The 13,312-nt window shown below is 43.7% G+C and overlaps 1 protein-coding gene across 1 annotated transcript in view; it reads left to right on the forward strand.

The window, feature by feature from the left end:
• LOC148192763 (single-stranded DNA-binding protein WHY1, chloroplastic-like) overlaps positions 1-10,982 on the forward strand; it is a 43,593-nt gene extending 32,611 nt beyond the window's left edge. The window contains exons 3-4 of the mRNA XM_088098056.1: positions 10,478-10,575; positions 10,798-10,982. Of these exons, the coding sequence (XP_087954182.1) occupies positions 10,478-10,575; positions 10,798-10,917 (218 nt within the window). The 3' untranslated portion in view covers positions 10,918-10,982. The remainder of the gene's footprint in view (positions 1-10,477; positions 10,576-10,797) is intronic.
• The last annotated feature ends 2,330 nt before the right edge of the window (positions 10,983-13,312 follow it).

Here is a 13,312-nt window from a genome sequence, read left to right on the forward strand (position 1 = left end):
TTAACGAAGGGGAAGTCTCCTATTGCAAACACTGATTGCCAATTTTGTCAGCAAAGTTCATAATTAACGATCAAGTCCAAGACCGAGCGGTAAATCCCTCTCGGGAGAGAGGTAAAACCCTCTCAAAGCCAAACGGTAAAGCCCGTTCCCTAGGAAGCACTCCTAGGTCGAAGACCGAGCGGTAAATCCCCCTCGGGAGAGAGGTAAAGCCCTCTCAAAGACGAACGGTAAATCTCGTTCACTAGGAAACAATCCTAGCTCAAAAGAGAGGTAAAACCCTCTCAAAGCCGAACGGTAAAGCCCGTTCCCTAGGAAGCACTCCTAGGTCGAAGACCGAGCGGTAAATCCCCCTCGGGAGAGAGGTAAAGCCCTCTCAAAGACGAACGGTAAATCCCGTTCACTAGGAAACAATCCTAGCTCAAAACAGAGGTAAAACCCTCTCAAAGCCGAACGGTAAAGCCCGTCCCCTAGGAAGCACTCCTAGGTCGAAGACCGAGCGGTAAATCCCCCTCGGGAGAGAGGTAAAGCCCTCTCAAAGACGAACGGTAAATCCCGTTCACTAGGAAACAATCCTAGCTCAAAACAGAGGTAAAACCCTCTCAAAGCCGAACGGTAAAGCCCGTTCCCTAGGAAGCACTCCTAGGTCGAAGACCGAGCGGTAAATCCCCCTCGGGAGAGAGGTAAAGCCCTCTCAACGACGAACGGTAAATCCCGTTCACTAGGCAACACTCCTAGCTCAAAGCAGAGGTAAATCCCTCTCGGTTAATGTTGAAGGTCGAGAGGTAAATCCCTCTCGGTTAATGTCGAAGGTCGAGAGGTAAACCCCTCTCGGTTAAAGTCGAAGGTCGAGAGGTAAACCCCTCTCGGTTAAAGTCGAAGGTCGAGAGGTAAATCCCTCTCGGTTGATGTTGAAGGTTGAGAGGTAAATCCCTCTCGGTTGATGTTGAAGGTCGAGAGGTAAATCCCTCTCGGTTAATATGGAAGGTCGAGAGGTAAACCCCTCTCGATTAAAGTCGAAGGTCGAGAGGTAAATCCCTCTCGGTTAAAGTACAAGGTCGAGAGGTAAAGCCCTCTCGGTTAATGTCGAAGGTCGAGAGGTAAACCCCTCTCGATTAAAGTCGAAGGTCGAGAGGTAAATCCCTCTCGGTTAAAGTAGAAGGTCGAGAGGTAAAGCCCTCTCGGTTAATGTCGAAGGTCGAGAGGTAAACCCCTCTCGATTAAAGTCGAAGGTCGAGAGGTAAATCCCTCTCGATTGATGTTGAAGGTCGAGAGGTAAATCCCTCTCGGTTGATGTTGAAGGTCGAGAGGTAAATCCCTCTCGGTTAATGTGGAAGGTCGAGAGGTAAACCCCTCTCGATTAAAGTCGAAGGTCGAGAGGTAAATCCCTCTCGGTTAAAGTAGAAGGTCGAGAGGTAAAACCCTCTCGGTTAATGTCGAAGGTCGAGAGGTAAACCCCTCTCGATTAAAGTCGAAGGTCGAGAGGTAAATCCCTCTCGGTTGATGTTGAAGGTCGAGAGGTAAATCCCTCTCGGTTAATGTGGAAGGTCGAGAGGTAAACCCCTCTCGATTAAAGTCGAAGGTCGAGAGGTAAATCCCTCTCGGTTAAAGTAGAAGGTCGAGAGGTAAAGCCCTCTCGGTTAATGTCGAAGGTCGAGAGGTAAACCCCTCTCGATTAAAGTCGAAGGTCGAGACGTAAATCCCTCTCGGTTGATGTTGAAGGTCGAGAGGTAAATCCCTCTTGGTTGATGTTGAAGGTCGAGAGGTAAATCCCTCTCGGTTAATGTGGAAGGTCGAGAGGTAAACCCCTCTCGATTAAAGTCGAAGGTCGAGAGGTAAATCCCTCTCGATTAAAGTCGAAGGTCGAGAGGTAAAGCCCTCTCGGTTGATGTTGAAGGTCGAGAGGTAAATCCCTCTCGGTTAATGTGGAAGGTCGAGAGGTAAACCCCTCTCGAAGTCGAAGGTCGAGAGGTAAATCCATCTCGGTTAAAGTAGAAGGTCGAGAGGTAAAGCCCTCTCGGTTAATGTCGAAGGTCGAGAGGTAAACCCCTCTCGGTTAAAGACGAAGGTCGAGAGGTAAACCCCTCTCGATTGATGTTGAAGGTCGAGAGGTAAGTCCCTCTCGGTTAATGTGGAATGTCGAGAGGTAAACCCCTCTCGATTAAAGTCGAAGGTCGAGAGGTAAACCCCTCTCGGTTAAAGACGAAGGTCGAGAGGTAAACCCCTCTCGATTAAAGTCGAAGGTCGAGAGGTAAATCCATCTCGGTTAAAGTAGAAGGTCGAGAGGTGAAGCCCTCTCGGTTAATGTCGAAGACCGAGAGGTAAACTCCTCTCGGTTCCTGTTGAAGGACGAGCTGTAAATCCAGCTCGGTTAGTGTCGATCGTTGATCGTAGAGCGTCGATCGTCGAGCGGTAAAACCCGCTCGCTTATTGTCGAAGACCGAGAGGTAAACTCCTCTCGGTTCCTGTTGAAGGACGAGCTGTAAATCCAGCTCGGTTAGTGTCGATCGTCGAGCGTCGATCGTCGAGCGTCGATCGTCGAGCGGTAAAACCCGCTCGCTTATTGTCGAAGACCGAGAGGTAAACTCCTCTCGGTACCTGTTGAAGGACGAGCTGTAAATCCAGCTCGGTTAGTGTCGATCGTCGAGCGGTAAAATCCGCTCGCTTATTGTCGAAGACCGAGAGGTAAAATTCCTCTCGGTTCCTGTTGAAGGGCAAGAGGTAAATTCCTCTCGGTTCATGTTGAAGGACGAGCGGTAAAACGCCATCGGTCTGTCTTTACATGGAAAAAGTTCTAAAAAGAACTCTCTTCAACCACCGACAAGAGCGGCAGAAGCTCACCAATACAACAAACGCAGCCTCCCTCAAACTCCTCAGTCCTATAGTTAACCACGGCTAAAGCCAACCGCTTAACTCGGACTTGGGGGGCATAATGTATAGTATAAAATATTAACCGAGTGGTTACAAACAACCAACCGGATATTCAGGTAATCTGTTTATATCTTATTCTGTTTATATTTTATTGGGCTTATATCAGCTCAGGATCCATGAGGTAAATTATAAATACAAAGCCAGGGCCAAAAGCCAGGTACGTTCCACTTACGCATTATTTACTCTACGTTACTCTCAAATACTCAATAGTGATAATCATTCACTAAATATTCAACCAAGAGCCGAGGCTCTTCAAATCACACGCCTAACTTGGGCGTCGGAGTACCTTTTGCAGGTACATCCTCCCTCGTCAAGAAAGAGACCAATCGGTTTGTGCCAACACCGATCGTCCAGTAGCAGGAGTTTGGAAGCGAGCGAGCGTCCCAGACACGTCAACAGGTTAGTCTCTCGGTCCCTAAAAGTATCTACCGAAACAGGTATGTTTCTTTGGCGATGATCATCCACTTGGATGGGAGCAGATGACGGGGAGGATACTTTGGAAGCAACTCTTGATGAAGACGGCAGTGCTGCAGTTTAGATTAGCTAGACTTATTTCGTAATTCTTAATGTTTGGAAGAACTCATGTGTGTTTTAAGTTTTAAATTCTCCGTGATTTTCATGGAGAAATTCTAATACTCTTGTTGTCAATTCCGCACTATTCTGAGGATGACTGTAATCCTTAAATTACTCTTGACTGCTTTCCTATATTATGCATGATGACGTCTTTATTATATATGGATGATGTATATAATTGGGACGTTACAACGAGCGTACCTGAGCTGGCAGCTTCAGCGCCCGTTATTGCATAGACTCGACCAACAGCCTGTGCTCGTCCACACCTTCCTTGTTGCATTCTCCCAGCATTTGGCGGCCTCATTGCCGCTCGTCTGCCCATATTACACTCGCGCTCTAGATGTCCGTTCTTCCCACAGCGAATACAGATCTTTACCCCCAACAACTGAGGACACGAAGATCGGTAGTGTGGTCCTCCACACTGAAAACACCTAACTGTTCCATGCTGCCCAGACTGTCCGGCAACAACCATAGCTTGAGAATTCGATGGTTGTGCTGGACGAGCGTACGGCATCCTGCCCCGATTCAGGTTAGGTCTGGACATGACTGGTCCCCTAGCTGTTTGCTGCTGCTTCTTCTGTCGTTCTGCTTCGGCCACATTCCTCTCCAACACTTTGGCCCTCTCAACCATTGCAGGAAACGACTTAATACAAAGGCTGGATATCAGTACTTTCAGATCGCTCCTCAGCCCATTCTCAAACTTCCGACACTGCCATTCTTCACTGGTTGCCATCGTATTAAACCGAACCAGATGCTTGAACTTGTTGGTGTACTCAGAAACGGACATACCACCTTGCACCAACTGAAGAAACTCTACTTCCTTGGCGAAACGAACGCTGTCGGGGAAATACTCCTCATAAAACTTAGCCCTGAAGACTTCCCAAGAAATGGGACTATGAGCGTCCGTCAGTAACATCTTTGCACTTGACCACCAATGACTGGCCTCTCCAGTCAGCAGATACTCAGTGAAAGCCAACCTACGGTCGTCCGGACATCCCTTGGCATCGTAAATCCGTTCCATGTCACGTAGCCACTGGTCTGCCTCGTCAGGAAGGCACTTCCCATCAAATTTGGCCGGACGATGCTACAGGAAATTTTCCAAACTCCACTCGGTCTGAGGATTAGTGTTTGAAGTAGACGCCCCGGGCGTGCCCTAGTGGTCGCAATGATCTCCATTAGTTGCCTCTAGGTCGCTTCAAAATTTGCACGAGCGGCCTCTAAACTTTGTAAGGCAGCCGCGTTCTGCTGCATCAAAACAGCATTCTGCTCTTGTAGCCTTTCGATCACCGATTCCAACAACCTGGTGTTGTTGGGCACATCATGTTCATTGGTCTGTGGTGGAGGAGGAGGAAGTCTTGGTGCCATTAGTTCTCTGAGAAACAGAGAAAACGATCATTAATTAAGTTCAAAGAGTCTAAAATACTCAATAAAGAACGTTGAGCACACAGCAAAACAAGCATGGTGTACTCACAACCTACAATGTCCTTAAAAGAACAAAACTGCTCTGATACCACTAATGTGACATCCCAAAAATACAGTATTAAACCATAAAATTAGAAAATCACATTTAATAATAATTCAGTACAGTTTCCCAACTAAATAAAACCAAACGAACGCTCAAGGACGAACGTCCTTGAATATAGTCTTACAACAATAAAGAACGAACGTGTAAAGCCGCACGTCCATACCAGAGTTACAATTTACAACCGAACGTAAAATTAAAACCTGACCGAACGGTTTACACAGGAAAACACCGAACAGTCATACATAATAGAATTAAAGGATTGGCCGAACGTCTCACTGCTCGGTCTTCACTTCAACTTCAACCAAATTTTCTTCGTTCAGAGCATCTTCCAAACGCTCGTCTCCCTCTGCTCACATCCACACGGATGATCATTGCAATGACAGGACGGACGTACAAAACGAGACAACACAAGGAAAAACGCAGGGTAAGCTTATGTAATTTAACTCATGCATCAACATACAAATTCATGAAATCAATTCATCACACATGAACACAATTCAACATACGTACTATATAAAACTCAACACTCGACTGACCGTCCGGACTGTATGAATTCTGCATAGTTACAGGCGTTCGTGCACCCGGGTGGTGTGGTAACTGGCACTCTCATCAGTTGCCACCCAAGGTTAGTCCGTTCCGTCCAAATTTCAGTTATGTGACGAGGACCTCCTGCCGTTCCCACGCATGACGTGCGCCCTCTACTTGAGGACGAGCACTCATGGAACATCAGGATCGAACAGCCAGCATTAACTTCCCACAATCATACATTTACAAATTCTCAAATTCTCAATCAGGAGTCGTCCTAACCCGGAACGCTCGTTCAACATCACAACTTTCATCTCATATACTGTTCATCATTTATTATTCATCATTTCATAATCATTTTCATCATTCATAAGGATGACCTTCAAAAACCGAACGTCCTGCCCTCACCAAGAAAACGAGGACGAACCATGCTGACTGGACCAAAAGGACGCTCGTTAAGAGTCGGAGTACGAACGCTCAGTATAAGACTGAGCACCATTTTGAGAACGAGCGCTCAATCTAAGACCGAGCCCCTGTTTAGAACGAGCGTTCGGGATAAAACCGAACACTCTTTAGAACGAACGTTCGGTGTAAGACCGACCACCAATTTGAACGAACGTTCTGTATAAGGCCGAACACCAATTAGAACGAGCGCTCAGCATAAAACCGATCACCCTAAAGGACGAACGCTCAGTTCAGAACCGAGCACAATTAGAACGAACGCTCAGTGTGAGACCGAGCACCAATTAGAGTGAGCGCTCATTATGAACCGAGCACTAAACAGAACGAGCGTTCGGTATAAGACCGAACACCAATTAGGACGAACGCTCCCTTCAAAACCGAGCACTCTAAAGGACGAGCGCTCAGTTCAAAACCGAGCACCATTTAGGACGAGCGCTCAGTTCAAAACCGAGCATCCTTTTGGACGAACGTTAGGTGTGAGACCGAACGTTAATAACCTTGAAATAATAGATTTCGAGAAAAAGTCTAAGGGATTTTCGAAGAAGTATTTACGAATGGTAAAGTATACTATTGCATATAAATATAAAGTAATGGGATTTATCAAAGAATACCGAACACCACAGTAATTGACCGAACGCTCAAACAAAGCTTTAGAACATGAGGACGCTCGTCCTCAACAAGGTTCCATCCAAAATGAACGGATCCCATTATGACCATTTAAAATAAGGAAACCGAACGGACAAAGACCGTTCGGCACGGACGTTCATTATCATGGGAAAACTCTTTTTCAATCCATATCATGTGAACTCATATACCTCATTTCACCAAATAACGAACGTTCATGCAATTCAGTAAATCAAATATCATGCATTATACTCATACCATCAAATAACGAACGTTCATACAGTTCATACATATCATACATCATGCATTAATTTCATGCAGTAAATTAACGAACGTTCATACAAAGCACACCACATGAATTAAATCAAATAAGCTTCCCTTACCTGGAAATGACGAACGTCCACAGACGTAGAGACACAACTTCCACTGTAGCTTCCACTCGTTAACGCTCGTTAACTCAACTACCACCAGTAACGTTCGACACTATTAAATCTCCTACTGTTACGAAGGAAAACGAACGTACGAACTCAGGATTGAGTTGCATGCTTGAAGAACGAACGTCAGTGAGAGGGAAAAAGACTTACCAGTTCAAGTTTCATCAACCGAACGTTTTCTCTGGAAGCCCTTGACGCCGTACGTCCTTCTACAGTGCCGGAATACAAAACGGAGGAGATGAACTGGGTGTTTCTTAGAGAGAAGTGCAGAGAACGTAGAGAGAAGGAGGAGAGAATTGAATTCTCAGAAACGAAAATGGTGGAGCGTGTGGAGGGTGGAGAATATTTCAGAAACTCTCAGATCCAGCTTTCCACCCTGCCAGCGCACGTCCGCACTCTGCCAGCGCACGTCCGCACTCTGCCAGCGCACTCCACTAACGCTTCTGACAGCCACGCCGGACGCACGTTCTGCACTTCTGATTTCTGACTGCCCATGCTGAACGGTCGTCCACTCAGCGGTCGCCACGTGGTTTCCACTTCCGATTCCTGACTCAGCTCCACGTGCGACAGCTGGCGCTCGTTAGTGGGCGTCTGACTCTGCTGTCGCCCATGTGCGTCGCTGAGGTGGCGCTCTCTCCGACTGCCACGTTTTTTTTTTTTTTTCTGAGGCCTGACAATTAGTGTCACGTCTCATTAATTCTATGCTGAATCACCACCCTGCTTCCATAAATGCACCTCGCCACACGTGCACCTCCATTAAAACGCACTCACATGCACTCTGCATGCAACTGCCAAGTGTCGCTTTGGAACATTCTAAAACGTTAGTGGAATCCAAGTGGCAGCAGGCGAATGGACGTTCGTCCTACGTGGGGAGAGAAATTAATTTTTCTGGAAAACTCTTCCCATTCTTCTGCACACTTCATCTTCTTCCCCAAATTTCTGATCTTCCAAAATTCTCTGCCTTCTCTCTAGAACCTCCACCTTCTCTCTACCATAACTCATTTTCTTCTTCTCCGATCAAATTTCAGAGACCGTAGAAGAGATCCAGACGTCCTGAGCTTTCCATCAAACCGAACGATTTTGGATTTTGAAACGGGTAAGTTTCACGTCCTTAACTGCTCTTCATTTATCAACATGCAAGCCTCATTCTGAATTTGCATGCACCTTCTCTGAACCAATATTGGTTTTCTGTAATTCTAGTTTAAGGAGTTTTGGGTTGAAACGTAAAGGGTAGAAGAGGTTGTACTGGGATCTGGTTTTCTTTCTGAAAAACGAACGCACACTACTAAATCCGGGTAAGGGAAGCTTATTAAATTTAATTCGTGAGTTATGCTGTGTTGCATGAATGATCTGTGATGTTGAACTGTGTTGGATGCATGTTTTGTGAATATTATTGAGTATGAATTACGGTATCAGATTTTACTATATGATTTTGATGATGAGATTGTGCATGAGAAGTATGAGCTACACTATGATCCGATTTAGAAAATGTATGAGAATTTGTACTGAAAAATGTGTTACTGTAAGTTGAATTTGAATATGAAAATCCATGATAATGAACGTTCGTTATCGAAACGGTCTTTGACCGTTCGGTAGTCTTAGTAAATTTTTGAAGTAGTTGAACCCTTTCATTTGGGAAGGATTCTCTTTGAGGACGAACGCCCTCTTATATTAGTCTTACGTTTGAGCGTTCGACCAAACGTAAATATCCTGAGTGTTTGTGAGAAATTTGAGAAGCCTGAGAATATATTCAAACACTTAGTCATATTGTTCGAAATGTAACTTCAACATTATAACTTATGAAAAATTCTATTTCAAATGTATTGAATTAGCGATTGGTCTCGACCCAAAGCGTACGTCCTAAGTAGCGCTCGGTCTTATACCGAACGCTCGTCCAAATGCGTATGTGGTAAAGAACGCTCGGTCCTATACCGAACGTTCGTTCCTTCTGTAATTATCAACGAGCGGTAATAGCGTTCGTCCTGAATTGAAATAGCGTTCGTCCATAAATCTAAATAGCGTTCGTCCAATAGTTCTAGTAACGTTCGTCCAATACTTCAGTGACGTTCGTCCAAAATCTTCATTTAAATACCTATTTTCGCGCTCGGTAATTGACTGGCGGTTTGTCTTCTGAATTAACTCGTGTTCGGTTTAGTTATCTAAACAAGTTTGTGATGTATCTATCCATTGGAATCGTTCCAGAGTCATTGAACTTAAATTATTCTAAGTATTTTCCAGATCGTACTAGATTCAGTTCATTTAAATGATTCAAAGAAGTCTTTCTCGGCCTCGCTCTCGACGTTCGTCCTCGTTATGAAGGGGAGTGAACGTTCGTCTTTTTATGAAAGTGGAACAAAGAATGAAAATGTATTTAAGAGGAAGAATTAAGATGTGCGAACACTATGAGAACTGAAATTGTGATTGTGGAATTTGAACGAGCATTCCAGGGAGGAACGAATCTTGATTGGAAATTGAGAATTGTAAGTATGAACGTGGTAAGCTTAGATGGTGGTTCATCCTGATATTCCGTGAGTGCTCGTTCTCAAGTAGAGAGGAGTATGTCATGCGTGGGAATGGCAGGAGGTCTAGTCCATAACTGTAACTTGGACAGAACAGACTAACCTCAGGTGGCTACTGATGAGCATTCCAGTTACCCCACCTGGGTGCACGGACGCCTTAGCTACACAGGATTCATACAGTCCGGACGGTCGGTCTAGTATCAAAATTTGGATGGAATTAATGTATGAATTGCATGTATATGTTGTGAATTTATTTGTTGAATTTGATAAGTATGAAATATATGTTTGACTTGAATTAAATCCAATAAGCTTACCCTTGCATTTCCATTGTGTTGTCTGTTCATGTATGTCCGTCTTGTCAAATGCAATGATCATCCGTGTGGATGTGAGCAGAGGGAGATGCGTCTCTGGAGCAAACACTTGAAGAGGAAGTTATTGCTGAAGATAACTTAGTAGAAGTTGAGGTGAAGGCCGAACAGTAAAGGCGTTCGGTTATTTTAGTTAGTGTAGTTAGGAGAGCGAACGGTTGTGAGCGAGCGCTCCTTTTGATTGTGTAAATACTTGGACGTTCGGTAATGATTTTGTAAACCGTTCGTCCTCATTGTTTTGTGAACGCTCGTTGAATTATATATATATGTAAGGCCGTTCGGCCACTTTTGAACTCTGCTCCCTTTACTTTTAAGACTGTTTTGCTATATTGATAAATGTAATTATTCTAAGTATATAGTTGATGACTGTATAATTTTGGGATGTTACAATTAGTCTTGACGTACTTTAAGGAATAATTTTGCTTATCCATTTTTAAGCCAACCTGAAATATAATGGAAAAATATTAAATTCTGTAAATAGTTACTTCAGTTCTGACTCTGTTATGTCAATTTCCTAAGGTGTTTATAAAAAACCTGCGAACATGGAGGAAATTGAGGAAAACATCTATCTCCCTATTAGAAGGGCGCAGCTAGCAGTTTTAAGGTCAATTTTCAATGTATGGTTTCTCATTCTCTCTCTTTCCTCTAGTAGTTGAATATTCATTTTCATGATCCTATTATAATTTGGAATGAAAAGTTCCTGGCTATGTTTATTGAATAAAGTGATGTAGCATTTAGGAACAGGTTGTGTACACATTTTCTTTTCTTGAACGGAACTAAATTTCCTTTATGCAGGCTGATTCATATTTTGATTGTACTTTTGCTGCTTTTCTATGCAGTATATCGTGCCGTACCTTCTAGGTTGGAGTGCATTTGCAAGCACCATAAAGGCAGAGGTATATAGTCAAATGAACAGTGCCAACCCCAGATACAATACAAACAATGAAAGGAACAGATAGTAATCATCACTTCATCAATTACTGTAGATAATTAGTTACAAAACCCTATGCTGCCTTCTCAACTTTGAAATGTGTTGAATCTTTTCATTCTGATAGCATAATTTTTTGAGAAATTTTGAGTATCATTGTTAGAACACTCATTTTAATTTATTTATTTACTTTTATTCTTTTCCTTGTTTTTTGTGTTTTGGTACTTGCTTTCTTCTTTTGTTTTTTAATTTGTGAGACCCTAGATAATTAACACTGTAAATCTCTGTCACATCACCATTAATGCGCGCCACTTCAATGCTCAGCCATTAAAACCCACTCCCTAATCTGAAACTCCACTGCCAAGTGTCACAAATAGGGGAATTCTGAAATGCTAGTGGAAGGCAGGTGTCCGTGTATCAGAGGACGTCCGCTTGACTTGGGAAGAAAACCAATTTCTAAAAATCTTCTTCCCACTCTCTGCATGCACGAACGCCACCTGTCACGTTAGAAGTTTCTGAAATCAGAAGTGGGAGTGCAGGTGTCAGCCGGAGAGACGCTCGTCCGTTTTGACGTGGAATTAACAAAATTGAGTTTTGAAAAACACACTCTCTCTCTCACCTGCACGCACTCTTCATCTTCCTCAGAACTCAAACTTCCATTTTTCTCCACCTTCTCTCTAGAACCTCCCAACTTCTCTCTACTGTAACTCACCAAGCCTTTCTCCGATCACGTTTCAGCACCGTAGGAGCGTTCGTTGAGCTGGGAGCTACCCACTGGACCGAACAGTTTCAAAGGCTGAAACTGGTAAGTCTCCTTTAGTAGTTCGTTCTAGGGTTTCTTGAAAAACTAAGTTTATGGCTGCACGAAAGAGTGTAGTCTAAGTCCTTTGATTTTATTGTGGCTAGATTTGTTTTGAGTAAAGTGATATTGAGGGTAGCAAAACGTTAGTTGGACGAAGCCACCAATCTTGCACTTAGGATAAAGTTGCTTACGAATCCGGGTAAGGGAAGCTTATATATTTAATTCGTACTTTGTTTTATGATTTATGAAAACGAATGCCTATTGATGAGTGAATGAAAGCTTGTATATTGTATGTATGCATGAGAAATGATGACTGGAATGTATGAGTATGAATATGAAGATTATTTGCGTATGAAGTGAATCTGTATGTTGATGTTGAATATGAATTATTTGGAACGAATGTGATAAAGTTTATAGATTGAAATTTTCATGAAGTATAAAGTATAATTTAAAATGTTGAAATCTGGAATCTGTTATAGCTGAAAAATCTGAAACGTAAATCACTCCCTATGATAAATTACGCTCGTCATCGTACGGTCTTATACCGTTCAGTTTCCCTGAAATTTACTTAGAATGGAATTCTTTCATTCGGAAAGAATTCTGATCTAGGACAAGCGACCCCATTCGAATTACTATGTTTGAGCGTTCGGCTCAGCATAGAAATGTCGGATCCCTTAAATTAAAGAATATTGAAATAAGTAACGTTCGGTCTTACACCGAGCGTTCGTCCTAAATAACGCTCGGTCTTATACCAAGCGATCGTTCTAAATAGCGCTCGGTCTTATACCGAGCGTTCGTCCTAATCAGTGCTAGGTCATCTACCTGGCGTTCGTTCTAATGTAGTGTTCGGTCTTATACCGAACGCTCGTCCTTACCTTTGATCTCTTAACGAACGTAAATAGCGTTCGTCCAAATACTTAGTAAATGGTTGTAGCGGACGCTTTAAGCAGAAAGGTAGTTCACGTCTCGTCCATGATGGTCCGAGAATTGAGTTTGGTAGAAAGCTTTAGAGATCTAAGGTTACAGTTCGACCTAGAAAGTAACGGTATCAGATGTTGTAACCTTAAGATATCCAGTGTCCTTATTGACCGAATCAGAGTGAAGCAGCGAGAGGATGAAGAACTGGTGAAGATCTTGAACGCACTCGGTACAGATCAGGCCAAGGAGTTCAACACTGGAACGGACGGTCTCTTACGTTACACGGGTAGGACGTGCGTTCCAAATGATGGCGAGCTGAAGCGAATTATTCTTGAGGAAGGTCATCACAGTCGTCTTAGCATACACCCTGGTATGACTAAGATGTACCAAGATCTCAGGAAATCGTTCTGGTGGCCAGGAATGAAGAGTGATGTCGCACGTTTTGTGGCATCATGCTTAACGTGCCAACGAGCCAAGGCTGAACATCAGAGACCTGGCGGTCTACTTCAGCAGTTGGAGATCCCCGAATGGAAGTGGGACGGCATTTCGATGGACTTCGTCACTCACTTACCACGAACAGTCAGGAATCACGATTCCATATGGGTAATAGTGGATCGCCTGACGAAGAGCGCTCACTTCCTAGCGGTCAACCTGAAGATGTCAACGACGAACATTGCTAAGCTTTGTTGGAACAATCGGTACCGTT

This window comes from Vigna umbellata, chromosome 9, assembly GCF_029865625.1.
Source record: "Vigna umbellata cultivar VRB3 chromosome 9, Vumbellata_1.0, whole genome shotgun sequence".
Classification (NCBI taxonomy): domain Eukaryota; kingdom Viridiplantae; phylum Streptophyta; class Magnoliopsida; order Fabales; family Fabaceae; genus Vigna; species Vigna umbellata.